The sequence below is a fragment of the Manacus candei genome, unplaced genomic scaffold (genome assembly GCF_025592945.1).
Source record: "Manacus candei isolate 608988 ecotype Guabito, Panama unplaced genomic scaffold, ASM2559294v1 h1tg000050l, whole genome shotgun sequence".
NCBI classification, from domain to species: domain Eukaryota; kingdom Metazoa; phylum Chordata; class Aves; order Passeriformes; family Pipridae; genus Manacus; species Manacus candei.
The window spans coordinates 32,037,948-32,058,808 of NW_026138098.1; the positions used below are offsets into that span (position 1 = coordinate 32,037,948).

A 20,861-nucleotide genomic window follows, 5' to 3' on the forward strand; every position below is an offset into this window, starting at 1 on the left:
TAAGTAAATTTGTGCTAATAACCACAACTACCACCACCACACCTAAGTGCAATGATTCAGGAAACTTGCTTGGTTGAAAAAAGAAGTCTGAATCTAGCCGGGTTTATGATTACTGCTTAGTTTTTCAATTATCATGAGCTCCTGCATTTTGCTCAATCAAATGTCCAACCAAAACATTTTCTTTTCTGTGTGGGTGAATGGGACAGACAACAGTGAAAAACAAATCCCCAGAAATCTGTTGCCACACAATGCTCCTTGATGTTATTATTTTGAGATTTTCTTTTAACCGCCAAGGTCAGAGGTATTAAGTACATTCTGGCTGGTTTACTCTGCTCTGAAAAGGTACTAATTGGTCAAGATCCTCAATCTCTTCACTGCCTGTCCCCAAAACCCCTTCACACATCTGTCAGCACACTTCTCTTACTCTCCTCATCCTCTGTGCCCACTGCTGGTAACTGCACAGAATCGCCTGCCTTGCTGTGATGATTTAACTCAATTGCCAGGTTTTTAAATGGAAAATCAGAAGTTTCAAGAAACAACTCTGGCCTCTCTTTACAGAAGGACATGGGAAAAAACACATTCTGTTCGTTCACATGTGGTCTTACCAGAGCCTGGAATAATCTGGGTTGGCATCAGGTGCTTGTGATCATGAGGCTGTCCTTTCACACACTTCATCCAGGCATACAACTCCTTATCTGCAAAACAGCACAGCCAGTGTTTTACTTTACTTACAGTGCACACAGACAGAGCCAACGTTTTGCAGATTGGTTTTAGTCAGAAATGTTTTTCTGCACATATTAACTCTTCTGCCCTGATATCCCACGTGACAAAGACCTGCACACAACAGCTACTTTTCACAATAGAGCTACTTTTCAAAAACAGAGTTTTAACAACCCTGAAATTCGAAATAACTGCACCTGTAACACAAGCCCTTGCCAATAACATCAAAATTTCAAAGTATTTATTATATTTAGTCAGTTGCCAATCTAACACAGGCCAAAATCCTTTACAGTTGCTGTTGCTACAGTTGCTATCGAGGCAGTGAGCCTCCCTTAATGAATCCTGCCATGGAAAAGAGACACATTTAGGCTGCAACTGTAAGGTTAATCCACTTTGACACAATCCACACTCCAAATAAGTGGCTGTCTTCAACCAGAGTTGGCCAAACAAGCCAAAAAGAGGAACTCTTAACCGAATCAACTCTTGAGTCAGCCTACCCTGCAGTTACACCAATGCTACTGGTGGCACAAAGGAGAGGGAAGTTGCATCACGGGTTTATGTCAGAATAAAGCAACCATGAAACCATAAGTCTCTGTGTATTGGTTGAAAACCATTTGTGGCAGCAGAGAGGGGCTTTCTATAAAGTTTCAGGAAGGCTGTCCTGAAATATGCAGTGTAAAGAGGAAGAATGAGAGCAAAAAAAGTCTGGCCAAGCAACTGGTCACCAACCTGCTACGTGATTTTGGGGCAGAAAGAATAAAACTTCTCTCTCAATCCCCAGCCTTGTGTCCTATCCACTGAACTGCTAGTTTAAAGACATTTTTCCAAAACCTTTTACTAGTCTGCTCAGTTCTAGCAATGTAAAAAGAACCATTTAACACATTTAAAGCATTATTTTCTTACACTGTAGTAGAAGCATTAGATTTGCAAGCTATTTTGTACTTTTTGTAACTCCTAAAACATGGAATTATCTAACTGGTCACAAACATAAATAAATCAAGAAACAAAGTAGCATATATTTATTTAATGTATTTTCTCACTGAAATGCTCTAACATGGCATTCCACTTGATGGTGCCATGAACTGTCTGAAGGTAACAATGTTTGCACATTCATTCAGTAAAGTAACAAGAGAAGTCATTGATAAGTATCTGAATATGGAATATTTAAACCTCTAACATTCCTGTTGAAGCAGGGAAAACCCAGGGGATTCTCTGTTACATTTAGCAACTGCAAAAACAACTACCAGTTCCAGGAAAAATGGTGTAATATAAAGTGCTATTATACAGAGATGGGTGGGTGGTTCTGAACTTTTTAAGAGAGTGCCAAAGGAGAAATACAGTTCACAAGAATCCTGCAGCATCATTAGAAATGAAGCCACAGCGAGGGAAACTGTCGTACCTCTGCTTTTGCATGTAACACTGTGATGAATAGAAAGGAGAAAGCCTTCCCTGTTAGAAGACTGGAAAGAAGCCTCCTTCTTTATACTACTTTTTCAAACTTCTGAGACATTTTACTAAAATTTTCCTGGCTGGTTAACACACACACACACACACACACACACACACACACACACACTATAAAAAGCCTCTGGGCTGCATGTTCCCACCAGGGTAAATAATGTTTGGCATATATCCCAAGCCACGTCAGATGGATGCACACACAGACTTAAGCGAGTGGAGAGCTGCTGAAGCAGCCTCCAGCATTAAAGCATTAACAACTGTTCCCAGTGCTCGAAAACACTGGCATTAGCTCCCTAAAAACTTCAGGCTTCAATGCAAGTCTCTGGGAACATCCTCTAACTGCAGTGTAGGAGGCTTCTCACTACAAAGCCAGGGACAAAGTGGATGAGACCCCACAGTTAGCAAGGTTTGCCATCTACCAGTTAAACTTTATTTTACTAACATTTCACATCTGTGACATTACACTGCTATGACAAACATGGAAATGCTTTTCCAAACAGCATTATACTTGAATCAGTTCCTGGCACAGCGTCTGACCGCAGAGCTGTGCCAGGGCACAGTGCCTGCCTCCCCGGGAAGGCAATCCATTCCACCAAGCAGCCTGAGCACCAGTGTCACAGCACAGGGCTCAAACACCAAATCAATCTTCCCAGCATTCCTCCTTGCAATTGCAACCAGGCTGGGTCACCCAGAAATCAGAGGTTTGCAAGTCAGTCCTGCTATACTTCTCTACAGACCAAACTCAACATCTCCATTAAAGCACAGGAATTAAACTGGGTATGTGTGTAGGCTGATGGACTGTGAGACCTCCACTAACACTCAGTTTAAATACTATGTGAAGTATTTTTCTCCATCTCTTTTTTTTTTATGATAGAACTATAAAATAGGCTGTTAAGTCAGTATGACAAGACACGTACCTCTGGAGGGAGAACTCCAGAAGGCATTCAAATCAAGGTAAGTCTTAACAGCAATGAGTTACCATAAAGCAGGGAGGTGTAATGGAGCATCAGTCTCACAACTGAAGAACAAAATTTAACCTTGAGGGGCAAGGCACAAGTAAGCTCCACACAAAAAGACTGAATTGCAGATAAAGAGCTAAAATAGCCCCCACAGCAGTTGCTTTCTGAATGACTGATTCTATATCTACTGACAAAAGAGGCAAAAAAAGATGTAAGAGAAACCAAAACACACAAGCAGTAATTTAACACTTTACAGAAAGACAGTTATAGTGGATCAGCAGCTCTGCAACAAATGAGAATAAACAGCCTATACAATACTCTAGTTCATAAAGAACTGACCTCTAGAACTTTTTCTTTCCTTTGCTTTGTAACAATCTAGGCAGACCACAAATCCACATTTTTGGCAGACCCAATGAATGTTAAATAATGTGGCTTCACATGCATCACACATCTCACGGACGCCTCTCACTGCTCTCTTCCATGCAATTTTGGCTGAAATACAAAATAAGCAGAATAAAAGGACTGAAATTTAAATGCAAAACACAGAATGAATAGGCTTTATAGATGAAGCATTCATAGGTTTCCCCTCAGACACAACTGGGTGCTGGGGGAGGAAAGCAATCCTTCATAAACAGACCATCAACATGTACCCCCCTCAGTTCCATCACCCAGTCTCCCCATCAATGCTACTATCAATACACTGTAAAGAAATAAAGCATTCAAAAAACACAGACTAAAGTCACACAGAAAAAATACTGCTGCAAGTATGAAGAACCTCTTCAGCATATACTTTTAACCCCATGTGCTCAGGAGAGCTGAGGGTTTTTCCCCTGACTGCCCATGGGATGTGTTTAATCTCAAGGGCAGCCAAAGCGCTGAGCTGGACGGTTGGAGTTGGCAGGAGGAGAGGGAGGCATCTGTTCCGGAGACCTGGCCAGTACGTCTGTTTTCTGCCCCACTTCCTCCTCATACTGCCTGGAATTAGTAGAGCCACCAGCCTGTTCCCAGCCTGTGCCCATCTGCCATGGGCCAGAAGGATGGACTGTGGCTCTGGTGGGGAGGAGGTGACAGCGTTAGCACATGCTCTGCTACGTTCTCCTTTGTTTTGGAAAGGAGACACATCAAACACAGTCTGTTGGCAAGAGTCAGTGCCTGGCTCGTAGTGGGCCTTTTCTTGGAGCTGGTTGCTCTGGCTGGAGAGCTGGAGGCCAAGCTGGGAACTGAGGCTGCTCCAACCCCAACAGCAGCCCGGCCCTGGCTCTGTAGTGGGCTGGCCCCAAGGAAGGAACCTGCTTCTTCCCACCATGCCCTCTTAAAGAACAGCCTTGGAAAATCCAGCAGGACAGTATAGTGAACAAAAGCTACTCAACAGGAAGCAATGGGTCACTCAAGGGAAACTGCACCATGCTTTGAGAGCATTGAGATTTCTTACCGTCTTTCTTCACCCACGACATGGCTGTTTTCTCAGATGTTACTAACTGACAAAATTTATCACCTATGATATCTAGAATGTATTTAGAAGTTTCCAGGTCCAGTTCATCATCATCATAGTTTTCATGTGTCCATAAACTCAGTGCTTCATCATCATATTGATCAGGAGAGGAGAAACCATCTATCCTAACCACTCCGTTCTTACTAAAAGATAACCTGAAAATGAAAAGACACAGTTTAAGTGCATGCATCATTGTATTCTGTGACTTACAGTTTACTGACTTCATCTTGCTGTTTAAGTCTTACAACACCAAAGTTTTCTTTTTACCTTCTTCAGCATCCTACAATATATTTTAATTTTCACATAAACCTTACAGATGAAAATGATTTTAAAATTACCAATAAGGAAGCATGAAAACTAAAATTAATCTATTAGGCACTTTTTTGCATCCTATTTACTCATCATTGTTACTCTGTAACATTTATTATTAATTTAAAACTGCAGACAGAAAAATTTGGGCCTTTTTTCTTTTTTTGTCAAAGTTTGGTTCCACCTACTCCTCACTTTCAATTTTTGGAGTGTCTGCAACAGCAGTCACTCAGTCTGATTCATATTTTATAGATTTTTGTATCCTACTGCTCTCATACTGAGAAAACTAACAGAAGATAATGTTTTTGTATCTACTAAGGTCTGACCTTTAAAATAACTACAGGCTTTCCTGTTACCCTGCCCAATACCATTCAACTAACCCTGGCTTATTTAGCTTATTTTAAAGCAGTAACAATTCATTATTCCACCTTGCACAAAACAGGGTATATCATTTTACATATGTGATTATTTAAGGAATTTATGTCAGCAAAACGGTCCTGAATTTAGAAATACCAAAAAGGACATTTAGGTAGGTATTCAAATGAACAGGAAGAAATGATGAATTTTGAGTTACAACAACTTCCAACAGAAGAGCAAACTTTGTTTACAATTCAGGCCCTACTACCTAAACACAATGAAAATAATTAAAACTGCTGGAAAAGTTACCACAATACAGTCAAAGCATTCAAATTCTTAAATTCCATTAGAGTGTTTTAAAATGGTGGCAAAACTTTATGTTCTCTCCTTTATACAGGAGGAAAAAGCCACCAAAATTCCAACTTTGCCACATTAGGAAGTAAATACTCTTTACACAGAAGGTATTCAGAGTCCACCCTTGAAATGATTCCAGTAGGACTACCACCAAGTCTTGTCACTAAAGCTTCATTATAAAAAATTAAACCCAATCTAGGGAACAGTTTCTTGTCCAAAATGAGCTGGATATACACTGATAACACAGTCTGTGCACAAATTAAAGCTGTTTCACACTTTCCTGGTGACTGTGCTGCCTGCACCACGTGCACTACACTGCACCCTGGGAAATCTTCCTTCTGAGTTTCCCTTGATGGGCCATTAATTGTGAAAAAGGAAGTCACAACTCCTCTGTCCTCAGAAAACCTGGAGCAGCATTCCCACCATATACTGGCAGAAGAACAATTACAAATAAGTAATTGTACAACTCTGTGGTTGTACAACTTGTCCAGAAAAACTGAAGCTTGCCTTTTGAAAATCCCACTTCAAATGTCAGACACCTGTGTAAAGGTGATGTATTTTCTGCTTGCCTAAGGTACACCAGGCAGATGTTCTGATGTCTTTGCTATAAAGCTCTAAACAGCAATGAAGAGAATCCACAAAAGAAACAAGAAATACAAATGTAAATACTCTTAAATTAGATGCTGTCTTTTATTGGGCAGACTGACTGAGCCAGAAAAATCAGACATCTTTCAAGCATGCAATTCCTTTGCCTGTATTATTTTTAAAAATTAAAATACCACATTATCGGGAAAATAGTCGTACTTACCGCCGAAAGTAGTAAAATCTACAAAACACTGGTGAGTGAGTGGGTTCTTCTCCTTTCTTACTTCTTATTAACCTACATTCTCTGCATTTTTGCAAATTTGGTCCTATTTCAGAGCAAGAATCATCCTGCAAAAAGGACTCTCCCGTTTGCTTCAGCTTCTTTACTTTGCGCCAGTCTTTTAACACTGAGCGAGGTATACCAGCTGCAAAACAAGAGAGTGTGGGATGAGGTACTGGCAGTCCCTACTCGCAGAACCCAGTCAACATCAGTCAGTGTCCAACATTTCTTTTGTTACCTGCATAACACATTCCATTATTATTTCCACTTGTCTGCCTGTCAGCACCCAAGTTAAACCAGCAAAGGTACCAGTTACACTTAGGCAGGCAGGAGCACAGTTAATTACCTGCTGAGCTCCCAAGATGCTGCATTTCCCTTATATTAGCTGCATCGTTCACCAAATATTCTATTAAAACCATCTTCACAATCTCATTCTGACAAAACAAGCAAACAAATACAATACCTCAAGAAAGGTAGGTCTGGACTCTGTTTTAAGGGAAGATACGGGCAAAAAAGGTAACAATTTAATGAATAAAAGCAGAGTCTGAAAAAACCAACCCAAAAACCAAAAAAGAAACCCCTACTTCTTCAAAACTTATTTTTGCTGAAGGTTACAGATATGATTACAGAAGAGCAACTCTATTCACAAATCCATTTACTCTCTGTGGAGTTTGTTGGCTTTGTAGGGCTAAGCAGTATAATTCTATTTTCAATACAGAAGTCAGCAGATCTGACAGTGAGTAACATGAGGAGCAAGTCTATTGAGTAATATGTGCAATTTTCACATAACACGATTTGAAACTGAACCCTGTTGTTATTTAACCAGGCTTTCATTTCAATGACTCTTAAAAGTGGCACCAGTCTTATCTGCAGATAGACAGAAGTATCTGTCATTTCATCTACCACTACTCCTGAAAGTTCATGTCCCGTGAACAGGGATCTGATGCAGGATGACAGAGAGGTCAGGGTGCTAACTTTTGACTTGGTACCTGGGTTCAGATCAGTATTTTGCCAGAGATCACTTGTGCAAACTTTGCAAGTGACAGACTGCCTGTGCCTCAGTTCATGGCCTACAAACTGCACCTCACACTCATCCAGGTCATGTCAGTAACTGGATTACAACTTGGGAGTAGAAACGGCCAAAGTACAGGTTTACTAGCCCAAAACCAATGTTTCCTGCCTTGGAAGCAGAGATCCTGGGTGTCATCTGGGAGCTGCTACACTTCAAGCTCTGTGGGTAGGAACTTGGAGGACCCCCAACACTTGGAGGGCCGTGCAATGCCTCGCTTTGCAGGAGGGAGCCTCACAGCCTGGAGCTCTGAGCGCTCTGGCTAGCACACGAGCTCCTGGGGCTTTCCAAAACGGCACCAGGACAAAGCAGTTTTCAACCCTGGCAGCATCCAGATACCACCCATGTTTCAAAACTGCCCCAGATCCTGCAGCACAGTTCGTTATCTTCAGCCACCTACAGACAGCCCAGGCAGCTGTCCCAGAGGAACCTCTTCTTTCAAGAAAGCTCCTCGAGGTTGACTATGTTTTTGTGTAAATCTTTGTGGAAAGTTCTTTTTGAAGGAGAATCTCTGACCAGCTCTCTCTCAGAAATTATAACAACCACAGCAAATCTTTTGCAACAGTACAAAGGTCATAAAGACCTAACATGTTATATGTGTATGTTTACAGTTTACTTTAAGAAACGAAGCTGAAAAAGATTTTACAGACATGTTTGCCTTGATCTTCCCTTTGGTTGGGCAGGAAAAAAAATAATACTATCATCACTGGACCCAATACCCAGAATACTTCAGACAGACTTACAACACTTCCAGAACCCAGTACAACTTAGGGATGGATCAAGTACTCTCAAATACCAGAAGAGTAACTTTATACATCCGACAGTGAAAAGCCACAGAATGTAATTACAGGTAGCATTGCTCATTTTCTTGCTACCTGTACTTAAAAATTCTTACAAAAAGTAATTTAATGGTAGACTCTCTCATACTCAACCAGACTAAAGACAAAAGAAGAGTCCTTGGAGAAGAATAAATTGGGATAAAAAATAAGGCGAGTTCTTACATAAAATCCCTCATGTTGCCAGACCAGTTTCTCTTTTCAGACTAATCTAGTTACAATCTGCTACATGTCACAGTATTACATTTAAATTGAAATTTGTATTTCCCTAAATTTCTTTATTCCTTAAACAAGAGGGATGTTAACACCATGTACTACACATGCTAGTTAGGAGTGTGAAATGACACTCCCTTAAACCTTTCATTAAATTAACCAAATCATAACAGTGGTATCAGGTTCTCAAGGAACTGTCTCTGGCTTTCTGATCAAAGGATGAATTAAAACTCAACAGTAGAGAATCTCTCCCTCCAGCAATGCTCTAAAAATAAAGGCATTAGATCTTAAAATAAAAAAAGCCTCAACATATATTTGTGTCTCAATACATATATATAGTTGTGCCATTTAGCACAACTATATGCACCAGCCTGCTCAATTCTGACCGACAGCATAAACCAGTTTGTTTACTGCTTATTTTTAGGCCAAGAACCAGTTTGTTAACATAGATATAAAAAATGCTGTATTTCTTACACCATGGCATTTCAAATGGCCTTGAGACAGATAAATCTGGCCCTACTCATTTACACAGGTATGCTTTTTAACTCTTTTCCCAGCTATCGTGCATGACAAACCCTCCAGGATTATCAGCACTAGACTTCACATTAGTCTGTGTCCTCCAGATCAGATTAATATACTCACTGCTGTTATTGCTGCTCTGCAACTTCAGCTTGCTTTTCTCTTTGGCGCTCCTGCTAAGGACACCATTTGGTTTCACTTCTTCCTCGGTATCACCCTTTTTTTTCTGCAAATCATTTTGTTTCTTTTTGTAAGTTGGCTTGGGCTGCCGTTTAGTCCTTTGCTCTGACTTGCTCTCGCTTTCATCAGAGTCACCGCTTTCAGAGCCAGACTCGTAAGTTCGTTTTCCTTTTCTCCTTGGGTGCTTCTCTTCCTTCACAAACTTATCTGCCAAGATTTTGCTATCTATGTTATTTTGCAAATCATTTGATGTAGAAGCTATTAAATTGACAGTACATGGCTTAATAATTTCTGAAACACTGTTCCCTGAATTCTCTTTTTTATTAGTGTTTTTATCTTCCTCTGAATGCCTTGTTAGCCAAGCCTTTTTCAGTTTAGTGTGGTAGTTTGGCTGACTCGTCTGGGAAGTTTGCCCACTGCCTACAGAGTTCGCTTTGTTTATTGTATTACAGACGACACCACTGTCTAGGGAGAGAGAGGTTGAAAATGTCTGATTTTTCACAGAGTTGGACTCGGCCTCACTGGTGTTACTACTTTTAAACTGAGCTGCAGCCAACGCCGCCTTGTGCTTTTTCAAATGGACAAAGTCGGTGGAGGTGGAGAATCCTGAGCTGGGCTGAGCAGCGCTGCCAGCAGCGGGTGTAACTGGAGCTGGAGTGCTGACCTTGCATTCCTGGGCCTGCGCCACCGCCTGACTCCCGGCTCTCGAGGCCGGGCACTCCAGCGCTGTGCACGCCAGGACCGTGCTCGATAAGGAGTAAGTCACTTCTGAGCTGCTCCAGCTCGACACGCTTGTCGTCGTCGCTGCTGATGTGGTGACATCCGTTTTGGTGCTGCAGATGATAGTTGTGGTGGGGGTGGCAGCACGAGGAATGCTGCCTTGCGAGACAGCTGGAAATTTCTTTTCATACTGTGTGCGAGCACTGTCTGAGTTCATATTTGGCAGAATGACTCTTCCAGTCTCCCTGGCTTCCGCTGTTTTCAGGCAATCTGCTTGATTTGTCACAGCTGAAGATCTCTCACTAGCTCGATCTTTGGAAGCAGGCTGCACTACTGCTACACTGTCGTACTTTGTGCTAGAAGAAGGACGCACAATAACAGATGCCATAGCAGACTGCGACTTTCCACTCATTCTTTCAACGTGCCAATCCGCTTTTTCGTTATTTGGGGCATTATTAGACTTCCACATTTCTGATACGTTCTGTTCAGAAGTGCCCTTGTACACAGTCTGAGCTTCCTTGGGCTCAGGTACTAAAGTTGGTGGTTTCTGCAGCTCCTGTATTTTGCCACCACCACCAGCATTAACGGGTTGAACGGGGGTTAGAGTTGGAGGTGAAAGGCTGCTATAGCTGCTTTCCTTCTTCTCCAGGTTCTGGTGCACAGGAGGGTGGAACACAGGGGCTCTGTGCAATGCAGGCATACTCCGGAGTGTATTTGAGGATGAGACTGACAACTGAGTAGGGCTCCTGCTGTCACTTCTGAAAGAATTTACAGAGTGAGACTGCACTGACTGTGAAAGCTGCTCGGGTACCTTGCTTGTAGAGCCTTCGCTCTCTGGTTGGTGCTTAATTAAAGGTGGAGGTTTTGAAAGAGAAGAAATGTAAGAAGGGAGAGCCTGGGGACTAGCTGCTGTTGAAGGACAATTAGTTTGTTTATCAACATATGCCCCTGAAGCTTCCTTTGATAGGTAGGATCTTGGAGGTTCATTTACTACACTGTTAGACAAGGTAGTGAAATAGTTACTCTGTGGCAAACTCTGTGGAACCGAATGCTTCATTTTATAGAGTTCTGACACAGAGCGTTCAGCATCTTTGTCGTATTTCACCGAATGGCTTTTGGGACTTGAAGATAAGGATGTTACCCTGGAGTAGTTCTCTCTCTCTCCCTCCAGCGCTTTTATTTTAGCTGTGAAAGGAGCAACTTCAATACTTTCTTGGAGTATCCGTCTGTGTTCTTCTTTGTATTTGCTCAGTCGTTCCCCAGTCTCCTGTGGTGGCCTTGGCAGCTGGTTCAACATCGGATCTGCAAAATGTCTGTGCATATGGCTCTCCTTTGCTGCCTGCGTTCTGCTCTGCTCCAGCTCAGTCTTTACTGGTGCAGTGGTAACAGAACGCAAAGGTTCAACAAATGCCTTCCTCTCCAGTTCTCTGTTTGAAAAGGTTAAGCAAACACAAGTCAGTCTGAATGCAGTGCAATGTGCCAGACAGAAGACCTTTCTTCCCATGCCCGAACAAAGTTATCTAATAACACAAAACCCCACTTTTCTTTATATTAGGTACAATTTTCAAGTCTTCAGATGGCCCGTGAATTGCAGTGCCATTATAAATCAACAGGGCAGCACACCGACAAGCCTGTCTCCACCCATGTCTACAAATAAACTAAAATGAAGCTTGAAGGTAACACCACCTGCTGAAATGTACCCTCTCACACCGAGTTAAACAGCAAACTTACTCTTTGCGATGCTCTACAATACTTTTGGACAACGGAGGGCTGGAATGTGTTGTCAGTTTGAGAGGCCGCAGGGGATCTGCGCTGGATGGTCGCACGGGAATGTGACTCAGTAAACCAAGGCTGTCAGCTGAGGTCACTGGGGTGGGCTGGTGTAACCAGGGGCTGGGAGTATTCTGTTAATACCAACCAAAACAAAAAATAAAAACACATTTCAAAATAATCATGGGACCACAAGGGTCACTGTATCAAGTCCTACTCAATGATCAGAGAAAAATAATGGATTCCAGTATGAAATCATATCCAGTAAATAAAATTTAACATTTAAGTCACTTTTCTGATCAACTGGAACAATGCAATTGTACTTCCCCGGACTTGTAGCATACAAAACAGTTTACACATTTCAGAAGCGTTCTTAGAACCACTTAATTTTCAAGTACTCAGGATGAACAGTTAATTCTAAAACAGCATCTCAAGTTCATCAAAATTAACAAACCAATGACAGCCTGACAACACTTAAGTTCAGTTATTAGTAAGGAGACCACAACTGCTTCAATGAATTGCAAGAAGTATTTCTTTGAAGATACAAATATGGCTTAATATTTCAGGAAGATAACTTCATCTCCAGCTTTATGACAAATCTCAATACAAGGGCTATAAGTAACTCCTTCCTGGATGTTCCTTTCTTCCCCCCAGCCAAATGATTATGATAATCCTAATTAATCTGCTTTATTTAGCCAGGTATTTTTATTTGGTATGATGATCACCATCACACTACTAAACCATAAATGTACACACCTGCCATACTGTGCAGCATGGCAAAGCCACAGTACATACAATTTTGTGCTCTGTACCTAAATACTCCAAAGGTGGGCAAAACCAACCTCCTTGTTTACACAGACACACTACTAAGTCTTAATTTATGAAACTGTTTTTTAATCTACTACTTTCTTAAGGTTCTGTTTTCTTTCTTCTCTGGAACTTGTGTAACAGCCTGCAGGAAAGACCAAGAGCAGCTCTCTGTCTCTCCCCTTTCCCTGCCTCCTCTGCTTAAGAGAAGTGCGTGCAGCAGTGTGGAAAAGCAGGGCACCCTGTTCAAGTGGGGCTCAAGTGCCAGGGACAAGCCAAGAAGGGGGACTGAGACAAGAGTGAGCAGCGCTTTCACGTGCACCCCGAAGCCTCTCGGTGCTGCTCGATCCCCACCTTCTTCTCCTCACCAGTCCATCCCCCTCCTTCTCCCCAGGCTTGGCAACTCCCAGTCGGGAACCGTTGCAGCAGAAGGGGAGCCAAGAGCTCTCATGACACACACACAGAGCACAGGATAGATCTGCAGGTGCTACGACTTTGAAGTTCTGATTTCTGTATTTTTGAATATTTAAGCAACCGCTTGGGTTTGTGCGAGCAGTTTTAGTACACACGTTTCCTGGGCCAGGAGTTCCCACGCTGTGGTGTTCCCACGAACAGCCTGTAAGCTGCATTAAGGTATTATGCAAAGAAGGCCTGTCACCTTCTCCCTAGAGGAGCCGGGGAACATCTGCCTGAGCACCAAGCATTGCTCAAACAGCTTTGTGACTCCACCTACAGCATCTACGGCCCGGCCCAAAGACGGGAGCTGCCACAGCCACCCATGGACAGGAGGGAAAGGTGGGCTTGGGGCACACTTCCCTCAGCTCACAGACACGGTTCAGCCCTGAGCCAAGGGTGGCTGCTGCTGCTGCTCTTACAGCTGAAACACAGATCCCTTTCTGTGATCGTGGCATCCATGCAAACCGACCTCGGAAACGCCCATTCTGGGTTTCTAAGATCTATTTAAAAAAGGCCTCCAGTGCGAGAGCCAGGAGACAAGTCACCACAAGACAATTGCCACATATCAACATAATTAAAAAGCTACGTGCCTCGGAATGCAGGGCTGCATACTTCAGGCAGCCAAAGTGAAAACAACGTCTATCATAAGTTCTTTAAAACGGACTTTAGTATGGGGTGGAGCAGGTAGCAACATGAAAAGATAAATCCACCTATAGTTTTCTCTAAGGCTTTTCTTCTCTGCTGCATTTGACTTTATCACATTTTAGATCAAACTTACTTCATATTACAAGGCCAACTCAAACCGGCTGTTTTGGGAAAGACTGAGCCACAATGGTTTGGCTTTTCTCAAGAATGAGTCTGGGGAAGAATAGCTTTCCCCATGATGAAAAAGCAAAAAGTCTTTATAACCATTGAGGAACTCCAAGCTTTGACACAAAGGCTTACAATTTGGCAGAAGGACCACTGTCAGCAACACGCCTTTTGTGGTCCCTGTGAAAATCTGCCCAAATTAGGCCAAGTTGTAAGCCTCTAAAATCAGTGTGCACAAGCTCAGTGGAGATTTGATTGAAGCTGGCGATAAAGCTCTCCGAAGTTTCTGTCTGCACTACACATGCTTCATCTTACACTATTCCTCTGAGGTGCCTGCAATGAGCATGCCATATCCCAAGCCTGCAGGAGCTGAGAAAACTTTTCCTGTAATTGCCACGTCTGCCTGCCAAACCCCGCCGCCGCACTGGGCAAGATGAAAAACACAAACCATGTCTTCTGAGACTTCAGTGGTTGTACTCAGCAAACAGACAGAGGAATCACCCTGACTTGAATACAGAGGAGTAAAAAACAGATGGGAAGGCAGGGATGTATGTCAACAGGAACAGAAGGGGAGAAAAGATACGCTAAGAGAGGGTACACAGATAGGTGTAAAGACAAGAGAAATGGGTGTAAAGTGCAAGAAAGATTTATAAATGCTAGAGTATTTATCTTCAGAACTTCTGCCTCAATCTTTTGCCATTACTCAGGGAGCATACACAAAATTTCACTATGAAGACAATTGTCCTACCTCTCCTAGTGTTTCACTTACCCAATGGTTTACACAGTTCAAGGTAGCAAATATTTACTCAGTGAACTTGAGTTCCCAAACCAGCTGGCTGACCTCGCCTGGTCATGATCTAAAACCAAACATTTCGTCTTTCTTCAGAAGTCTTAAGAAATCAAGGTCTGGGAAAACTCCCTGCTCACATCCACCCTGAGACAATGGTTACTGCTGGAGTTCCATTCCTAGCTCTCTGCCTACTCAAAAAACCCACCATGACAGTACAGTCGGTGTGACACAAATTACCACATCTGGGAGACACCAGGCCCAGCTAAATACGTCATTAAGAAAAGATCTCAACTTACCCTTCTCAAGGAAGCCTCCGCGTTAACAGGAGTTTCTGGGTGGACCCATTTGGAGGAGGGCAGACCGAGTCCTGAGTAAGCATGTGTTCCGTTTGGATACTGCCAAATAATTGGATAAAGCCCTAGCTGATTATAGGAAGCAGAAGGATGAGCTTGTCCGAGAAGATGTGGAGACTGGTGTTGTAACATCTGTTGCTGCTGCTGGTGTGCTAATGCCAAATGGCTTAAGCTGCTGGCATGAGCAGTCTCTAGTCGCGGGTGGGCACCCAGCAAGGAGGCAGCAGGCACTCCAGGCAACACTGCGGGGAGCAGATGAGGGTGATGGACGGAATGGTGGGAGGCGCTACTAAGGGGGTGAGTGTTAATAGCGGACAAGGGAGCCTGAGCTGAAGACCCAGCGAGCAGATGGGATGAACCAGTTAATGCAGGATGATGAGCATTTGGATTTAAACAGGTTCGGTGGGATGAGGAATGCAGAGGATAATTATGCTGATGCAAATAAGGTGAAATGTGATTAGTTCCTGTTTCTTGTCCAATCAGAGTGGGGTCCCTGTATACTGTGAAATGTTCATTCTTGTCAATGATAAGAGGACTTTTAGTAGCTTCTAGAGCACTAACTCTAGCTGGAACTGGATGAAAACTAGACCTAGGCAAATCATGATCAGTTTTATTGGCTGACCTTGTTAATCCAGTAGCATGGCTGTTTTGGGAACTAACCTTAGACTTCACAGTATCAGAAGATTGGGTGAATTTAGGCTTAACATCAGGTGACTTTGTTTTAGGATGATCAACTGAAGCACTAGATTTTGACTTCACAGAATCGGGGGCTGGACTTTGTTTACGCAGTTTACTCTCTTCTGCTAGAGAAGCTACATTTAACGAAGACATAAACGAGCCATACTGCACTTTCTCTTTTTCAGAATTTAAGTGTTCATTTACTGGCAACGCTTTTACAACCCCAGGTTGTATCAAATCCGTTTTAACAACACTGTTAACCCAACTTTGATCAGCTTCCTGTTTTCTTGCTTCAAGGAAATTTGCATTTGCAAACTGCTGTTTTAAATCGCTGCTGTGAGATTCTATTTTCTGAACCGTTTGCAAACCAAAGGTACTTGCAGCATTATCCTGGTTCTCCTTTTCAGAGTTGTTTTTATTAGTAACATCAACAACACATTTTGGAGTAGGAGGTCTGGGTAAAAACTGCTCATTTTTTAACTCTGCAGTATGATGTTTTTCTGCATTACACTCTAGAGCATGTACATCCTTGGCATTCTGCTCATAAGGTGTTGGCTGCTCTCCTGCATGGAGTGAAGATTTTTCCTGCTGATCCAAGACTGATGACTTCAGCCTTTCTGTCTCTTCATGGTTTTTATCCTCCTGTACTTCATCCCAAGGAGACCGTCTATCCGTTAGTGTCTGTTCTACTCCCTCAGTAGGTTGGGATTTTCCTTCTTCCCCATTTATCTTTGAAGTGTTCTTGCTTTTTAACTCATTTTCTGAATTTTGCTCTGAGGATGAATCTGTTAATCTTTTATTCGAAATTTCCGAGTCGCTGCTTTCAGAATAATCTGAGATATTGTCTGTCCGCAGTCTCTTCATATTTAACTTTTTTTCATCCTCTTCAGGTTTTCTTCTTTTGCTAAGAAAGTGTTTATTTTTGGTTTTGGGATTTTCTGTAAAAGATAAAAACATGTCTATCACATTTTCAGCCTAATACAGTTTTAAGAAGCTCTCCCTCCCTTTCCCTGCTTTTACCTCCTCGACCTATATAATCATATCTTTCGTCTTTCATCTTCTCTTCATCAGGTATGCTGCTATCAGAGCCTTTCCTCTTGTTTGGCCGAGTATTCCTCTGTTGCTGGTGCTGGTGAGAATTCTGTTTTGGTGCTGCAGTTTGGGAATTCATTGCTGGTCTGGGACTATTTGCTTGTGCACGTGTATAATGACCCTAAAAATAATTTGTGATTAATGGACTTAAATGCAATGTTAATTAAGTGTCTTTAAACATGTATTTTTAACATTCTCAATATATGAAAATACTTAGGTAAAAAGATAAATGTATCTACATGAACTGTGTTGCTGTTCTGGTTGGAACGAGACCGTCGGCGTGAAGTGATGCCAATATTTTCACCTTTCAACAAAGAGTGAACAACATCATCTAGAAAGGTCATCTGAACCATAGAAGGATCAACATTCTGAGGTTCTAACACCTGGTTTATGAAGAAAAAAAAAAGAGAGAGAGAGAGAGAAAATAACAATCAGCAGATGTTCAGACAATACCCTATCTGTATTTTCTGTATCAGTGTTCGCCAGTCTATTTTGTGTGCTAAAGACTAATCAGAGAAAAGCCTACTTAATCCTGACAAGCAGAACTGACATATGACACAACAAAGGCTGGGAACAGTGTCAAACTAAAGCAAATGTGTCTTTACATATCATAGCAAAAATATCTTTTTTTTTTTTTAAAGAGAAAGGACCCCACCACCACTTCTTTCCCTCCCTTCCCTGACCTGAAAATTTGAGATTAAACTGAGCTATTCATAGAATAATACCTAAGTAGCAATTATGATACACAAGCATTTTATAAAATTTATTTCATATACTACAAATTATATTGCAGAAGCACATTACAGTATTGCTTCCAACAGAAGCAAAACTGCTGCAAGAAGGGAACCAAAATGACCGGAGGCAAAAATTCTAAAGACTAGTGTTACTAGTAAGGAATATCATAAAGCAGGAAATGCTAACCAGATCTTCAAAGAATGTGGCACAAAGTGAAAAAAATAACACTTAGGGAAAATCAATTAGAGAGAATTAAGGGAAAGAAGGTATTTGAGTACCAGACTAGTTTTTATTGTCACACACAAAATTTTGTCAGTCATTTCAAGGCAGATAGGTCATTCCCTACATTACTACTGAGTCATTACTCTCCTGAAGTAGAATTCATTACTGCCACTAAAAACACCAGTATTAATTCTTTTTGTAACATCAAATTCAGAAATAAAACTGAAACCCACCACACTAAATATAAATTAGGGCTGTAGTAAATGCTTAATTCAACAAATGGCTATTTCAATTACTTGGAAAAAGTAATTATTATTACTGCAGCGCTAAAAGATTTCATCATTGGGAAAGAAATTCCCAACAGAACTGACAGGGAAGACCAGTTCTTAAAACCAGATTGCTTCACTTCAAAGCCTTCACTAGGGAAGTAGCAACAGCAGAAGGAATTCTAGACTGGCACTAATCATATCTCTGTCCAAGTGCTCAGCTCCAGGGGGGGGGGGTGCAGTCGCGGCCCAGTGCAGTCGTGCCGTAGTTTGAGCGCAGTGACACCCTCGCCCTGCTGGAACCAAACAGTTCCGTGGGTTTCTCAGTACCAGTGACAGAAATTAAGACCTCCCAGTGCGCAGTTTGCTCGTAGCTTGTTTTCTGGGTATCCTCTATCAAACTCACCTGGTCATTCATAACAACCATAGTGCGGGTGAAGAGATCATGGTGAGTGATGATGCCAGTGAACCACTGGGTGGCAGAATCCTGTCTGTACACTCTCACCCTATAACCATTTAAGGAGTACGGACCTTTGGAAGAGGAAGAAATAAAAAAAACATTGAGGAATTAAGAAAAAAAAAAGGCATACATGGGTTTTCCTGCCTGTTTTTTTTTTTTTTAAGCTTCACAGCAAACATACAGTGCTCATGGCATGAGGAGCAAACCACAGCCAATTCTGGCACAACACTGCCTGTGGATTTTATTTGATTTCGGAAGACATTTTGAAATGTAAATGGCACATATAAGTATGCTTTAAGGTCAATTCAGCTAACATTTTCAACATACAATTTTCTTCTCTTAACTAAATCTTTCTGCAACCATGATGACACATGATGGGAAAACTCCTGCCTACAAACAGCAACCACAGAAAAGTAATCCGAAAGGCTAGAAAGTGGCAGCAGTGGGTTATACAGAAGCTATTTAACAGGCTAGTCACATGCTCAGCTGGTTTGCTGGTAAAAAGATTTAAATCTTGGTGGTTAGGCTCTGCATCTGCCAAGTCTTTCCCATAAGTGACCACAGAGTTTCTCCCCATTACAGCAGGCAGAAAGGCAGCTGAGTGATCCCATGCCTGCTATGGCCACACAGAACACTCAAGCACACACGGTATGAAGACTTCGGCTCCTGTTTTCAGGAACACAAAGACACCTCACACACTTTGTAAAGCTCAGTTTAATTCACTTCCAAAAGCCAACAGGCATGGGGAGACAGTATGATACAGTACCTACTCTGGAGTCTGTTTCAAGACACGGAAATTGAGATTCAACAATTTTATTCATGTTCAGTGTCTCAGTTGATCCCTGGGACCCTAAGCTTCGTCACACTTGATGTTTATACAACATTTTGTCCGACCAAGCAACCCTGCCACCAAGTTCAGTTCCAACCGTGTGGGTTTTGCTACTTCTGCAACCAAACCCCAGGCACATAGGAAGGGAAGTAAAACCACTCAGTGACAACCTACAAACAGCCTAACTTAAGTGATTTAAGAGTGCTTAGCTGCTGAACCACACAGGCAAGGCCAAAATTCCCCTGTCTTTCCTAAAGATCATTTTTTCCAAGCCCTGCCTAGTACATTAAGCAAGCTCAAACATCTGCAGGAAACAGGCCAGGGACCTCGCAGGTGACAGCTTTCTCTGGTAAAAATCAGCCACCTTCACACAACTGGGTCCAACTCTGCACATGACTGTGTGTGACCACAAGGATTGTTTTTAATGTCACACTTCCAAGTGGTCTTAAGGTTTAATTCTGGAACCTTAGCAAGGCCTTCTGAAATACCTTTTGCATGTGATTGTCTAGGTTTTAAAACCAGCTGGGAACAGAAACGCCCTTCTCACCACCATCCACATCACTCGTGGTGCAACTGACACCTCGAGACCTACTGAACTGCCTGAGCCACCGGTGTTAACTCACCCCTGGAGCGTGTCTCCACACACTCAGCTGCACAGACAAGGGTCAGAAATGTGCCAGTACAGGCGCTGCCAATCACACATACGTATGGGCAGGAAAAAGAGGAAGAATCCACAAGCTTAATGTCTCACATTCCTGGTCTTGGACCAGACAGGGTTCCCGTGGGGACACATTTCCTGATGGCTTCTCTCCAACTCTTACTCCATATGCCCCTGCAAAACGCCTCCAGCTCAGCTCCCACACTTCTGGCTGCCTGACCCATCCACATTCTCCACATCTTGAACTTTTAATGGCTGTCCCAAAGCTCTGTCTTATTCAGACAGTCCCAGTAAAATTTTGCCTCTGTCTCTGTGCAGATTTGCCATTCCTACTTTCCTATCCCAGCTCCTCCTCTCTTGCATCCTACTGCTAACTGCACAATGATTTTTAGTCCCTTGCATAACCAGAACCAGCCTCTCCCCAGCTTCTTGTCTCGTTTTAGCATTTAAGATTCCAGGCCCTTGGCTTCTAAGTCCTTTCCCAGTCTTCTCAGCTTACAAGCTCCATCCTTCCTTCTCCAACAGCTTCCAGCTTCTCCTACTCCTCTGCACTGACCCAGTGCCAATTTCTTTCCTCTTACTCCTTGTTCTAATCTCTGTCTGTCCTTCATCCCAGTTGTTACCCTATCTATTTTTAAAAGAGACTTTATCTACCTTTTAAAAGCAGAGGGTTGGGGTTTTTTCTTACATGCTGCTGGAGTGACAGGAAGAAGGAGAAAGATTAAACTGCAGTCACACACCACAGGCCAGCTCAGCTCCAGCCCAGCCCAGCCACAAGCAGCCATTACAGGAAAAGCCTGGCTTTGTTTCCAGTCCCTGGCTGAATCACGCTTAGCTACATATTGTTTGAACAGCCTGTGCAGTACTATGAGGAAATATGT

General features: G+C 42.4%; 1 protein-coding gene across 11 annotated transcripts in view; it reads right to left on the reverse strand.

Moving 5' to 3' along the window:
* The window catches only part of JMJD1C (jumonji domain containing 1C), a 163,884-nt gene that overhangs the window by 15,029 nt on the left and 127,994 nt on the right, over positions 1–20,861 (reverse strand). For 9 of the 11 annotated variants that reach the window (XM_051800607.1, XM_051800614.1, XM_051800609.1 and 6 more), the window contains 10 exons: positions 18,440–18,564; positions 17,050–17,193; positions 16,739–16,931; positions 14,984–16,656; positions 11,786–11,958; positions 9,278–11,481; positions 6,461–6,662; positions 4,573–4,787; positions 3,480–3,632; positions 606–695 (listed from right to left, as the gene is read on the reverse strand). In XM_051800607.1, coding sequence (XP_051656567.1) covers positions 606–695; positions 3,480–3,632; positions 4,573–4,787; positions 6,461–6,662; positions 9,278–11,481; positions 11,786–11,958; positions 14,984–16,656; positions 16,739–16,931; positions 17,050–17,193; positions 18,440–18,564 — 5,172 coding nt within the window. The remainder of the gene's footprint in view (positions 1–605; positions 696–3,479; positions 3,633–4,572; positions 4,788–6,460; positions 6,663–9,277; positions 11,482–11,785; positions 11,959–14,983; positions 16,657–16,738; positions 16,932–17,049; positions 17,194–18,439; positions 18,565–20,861) is intronic. The other 2 variants (XM_051800613.1, XM_051800618.1) reach the window with 2 other exon arrangements.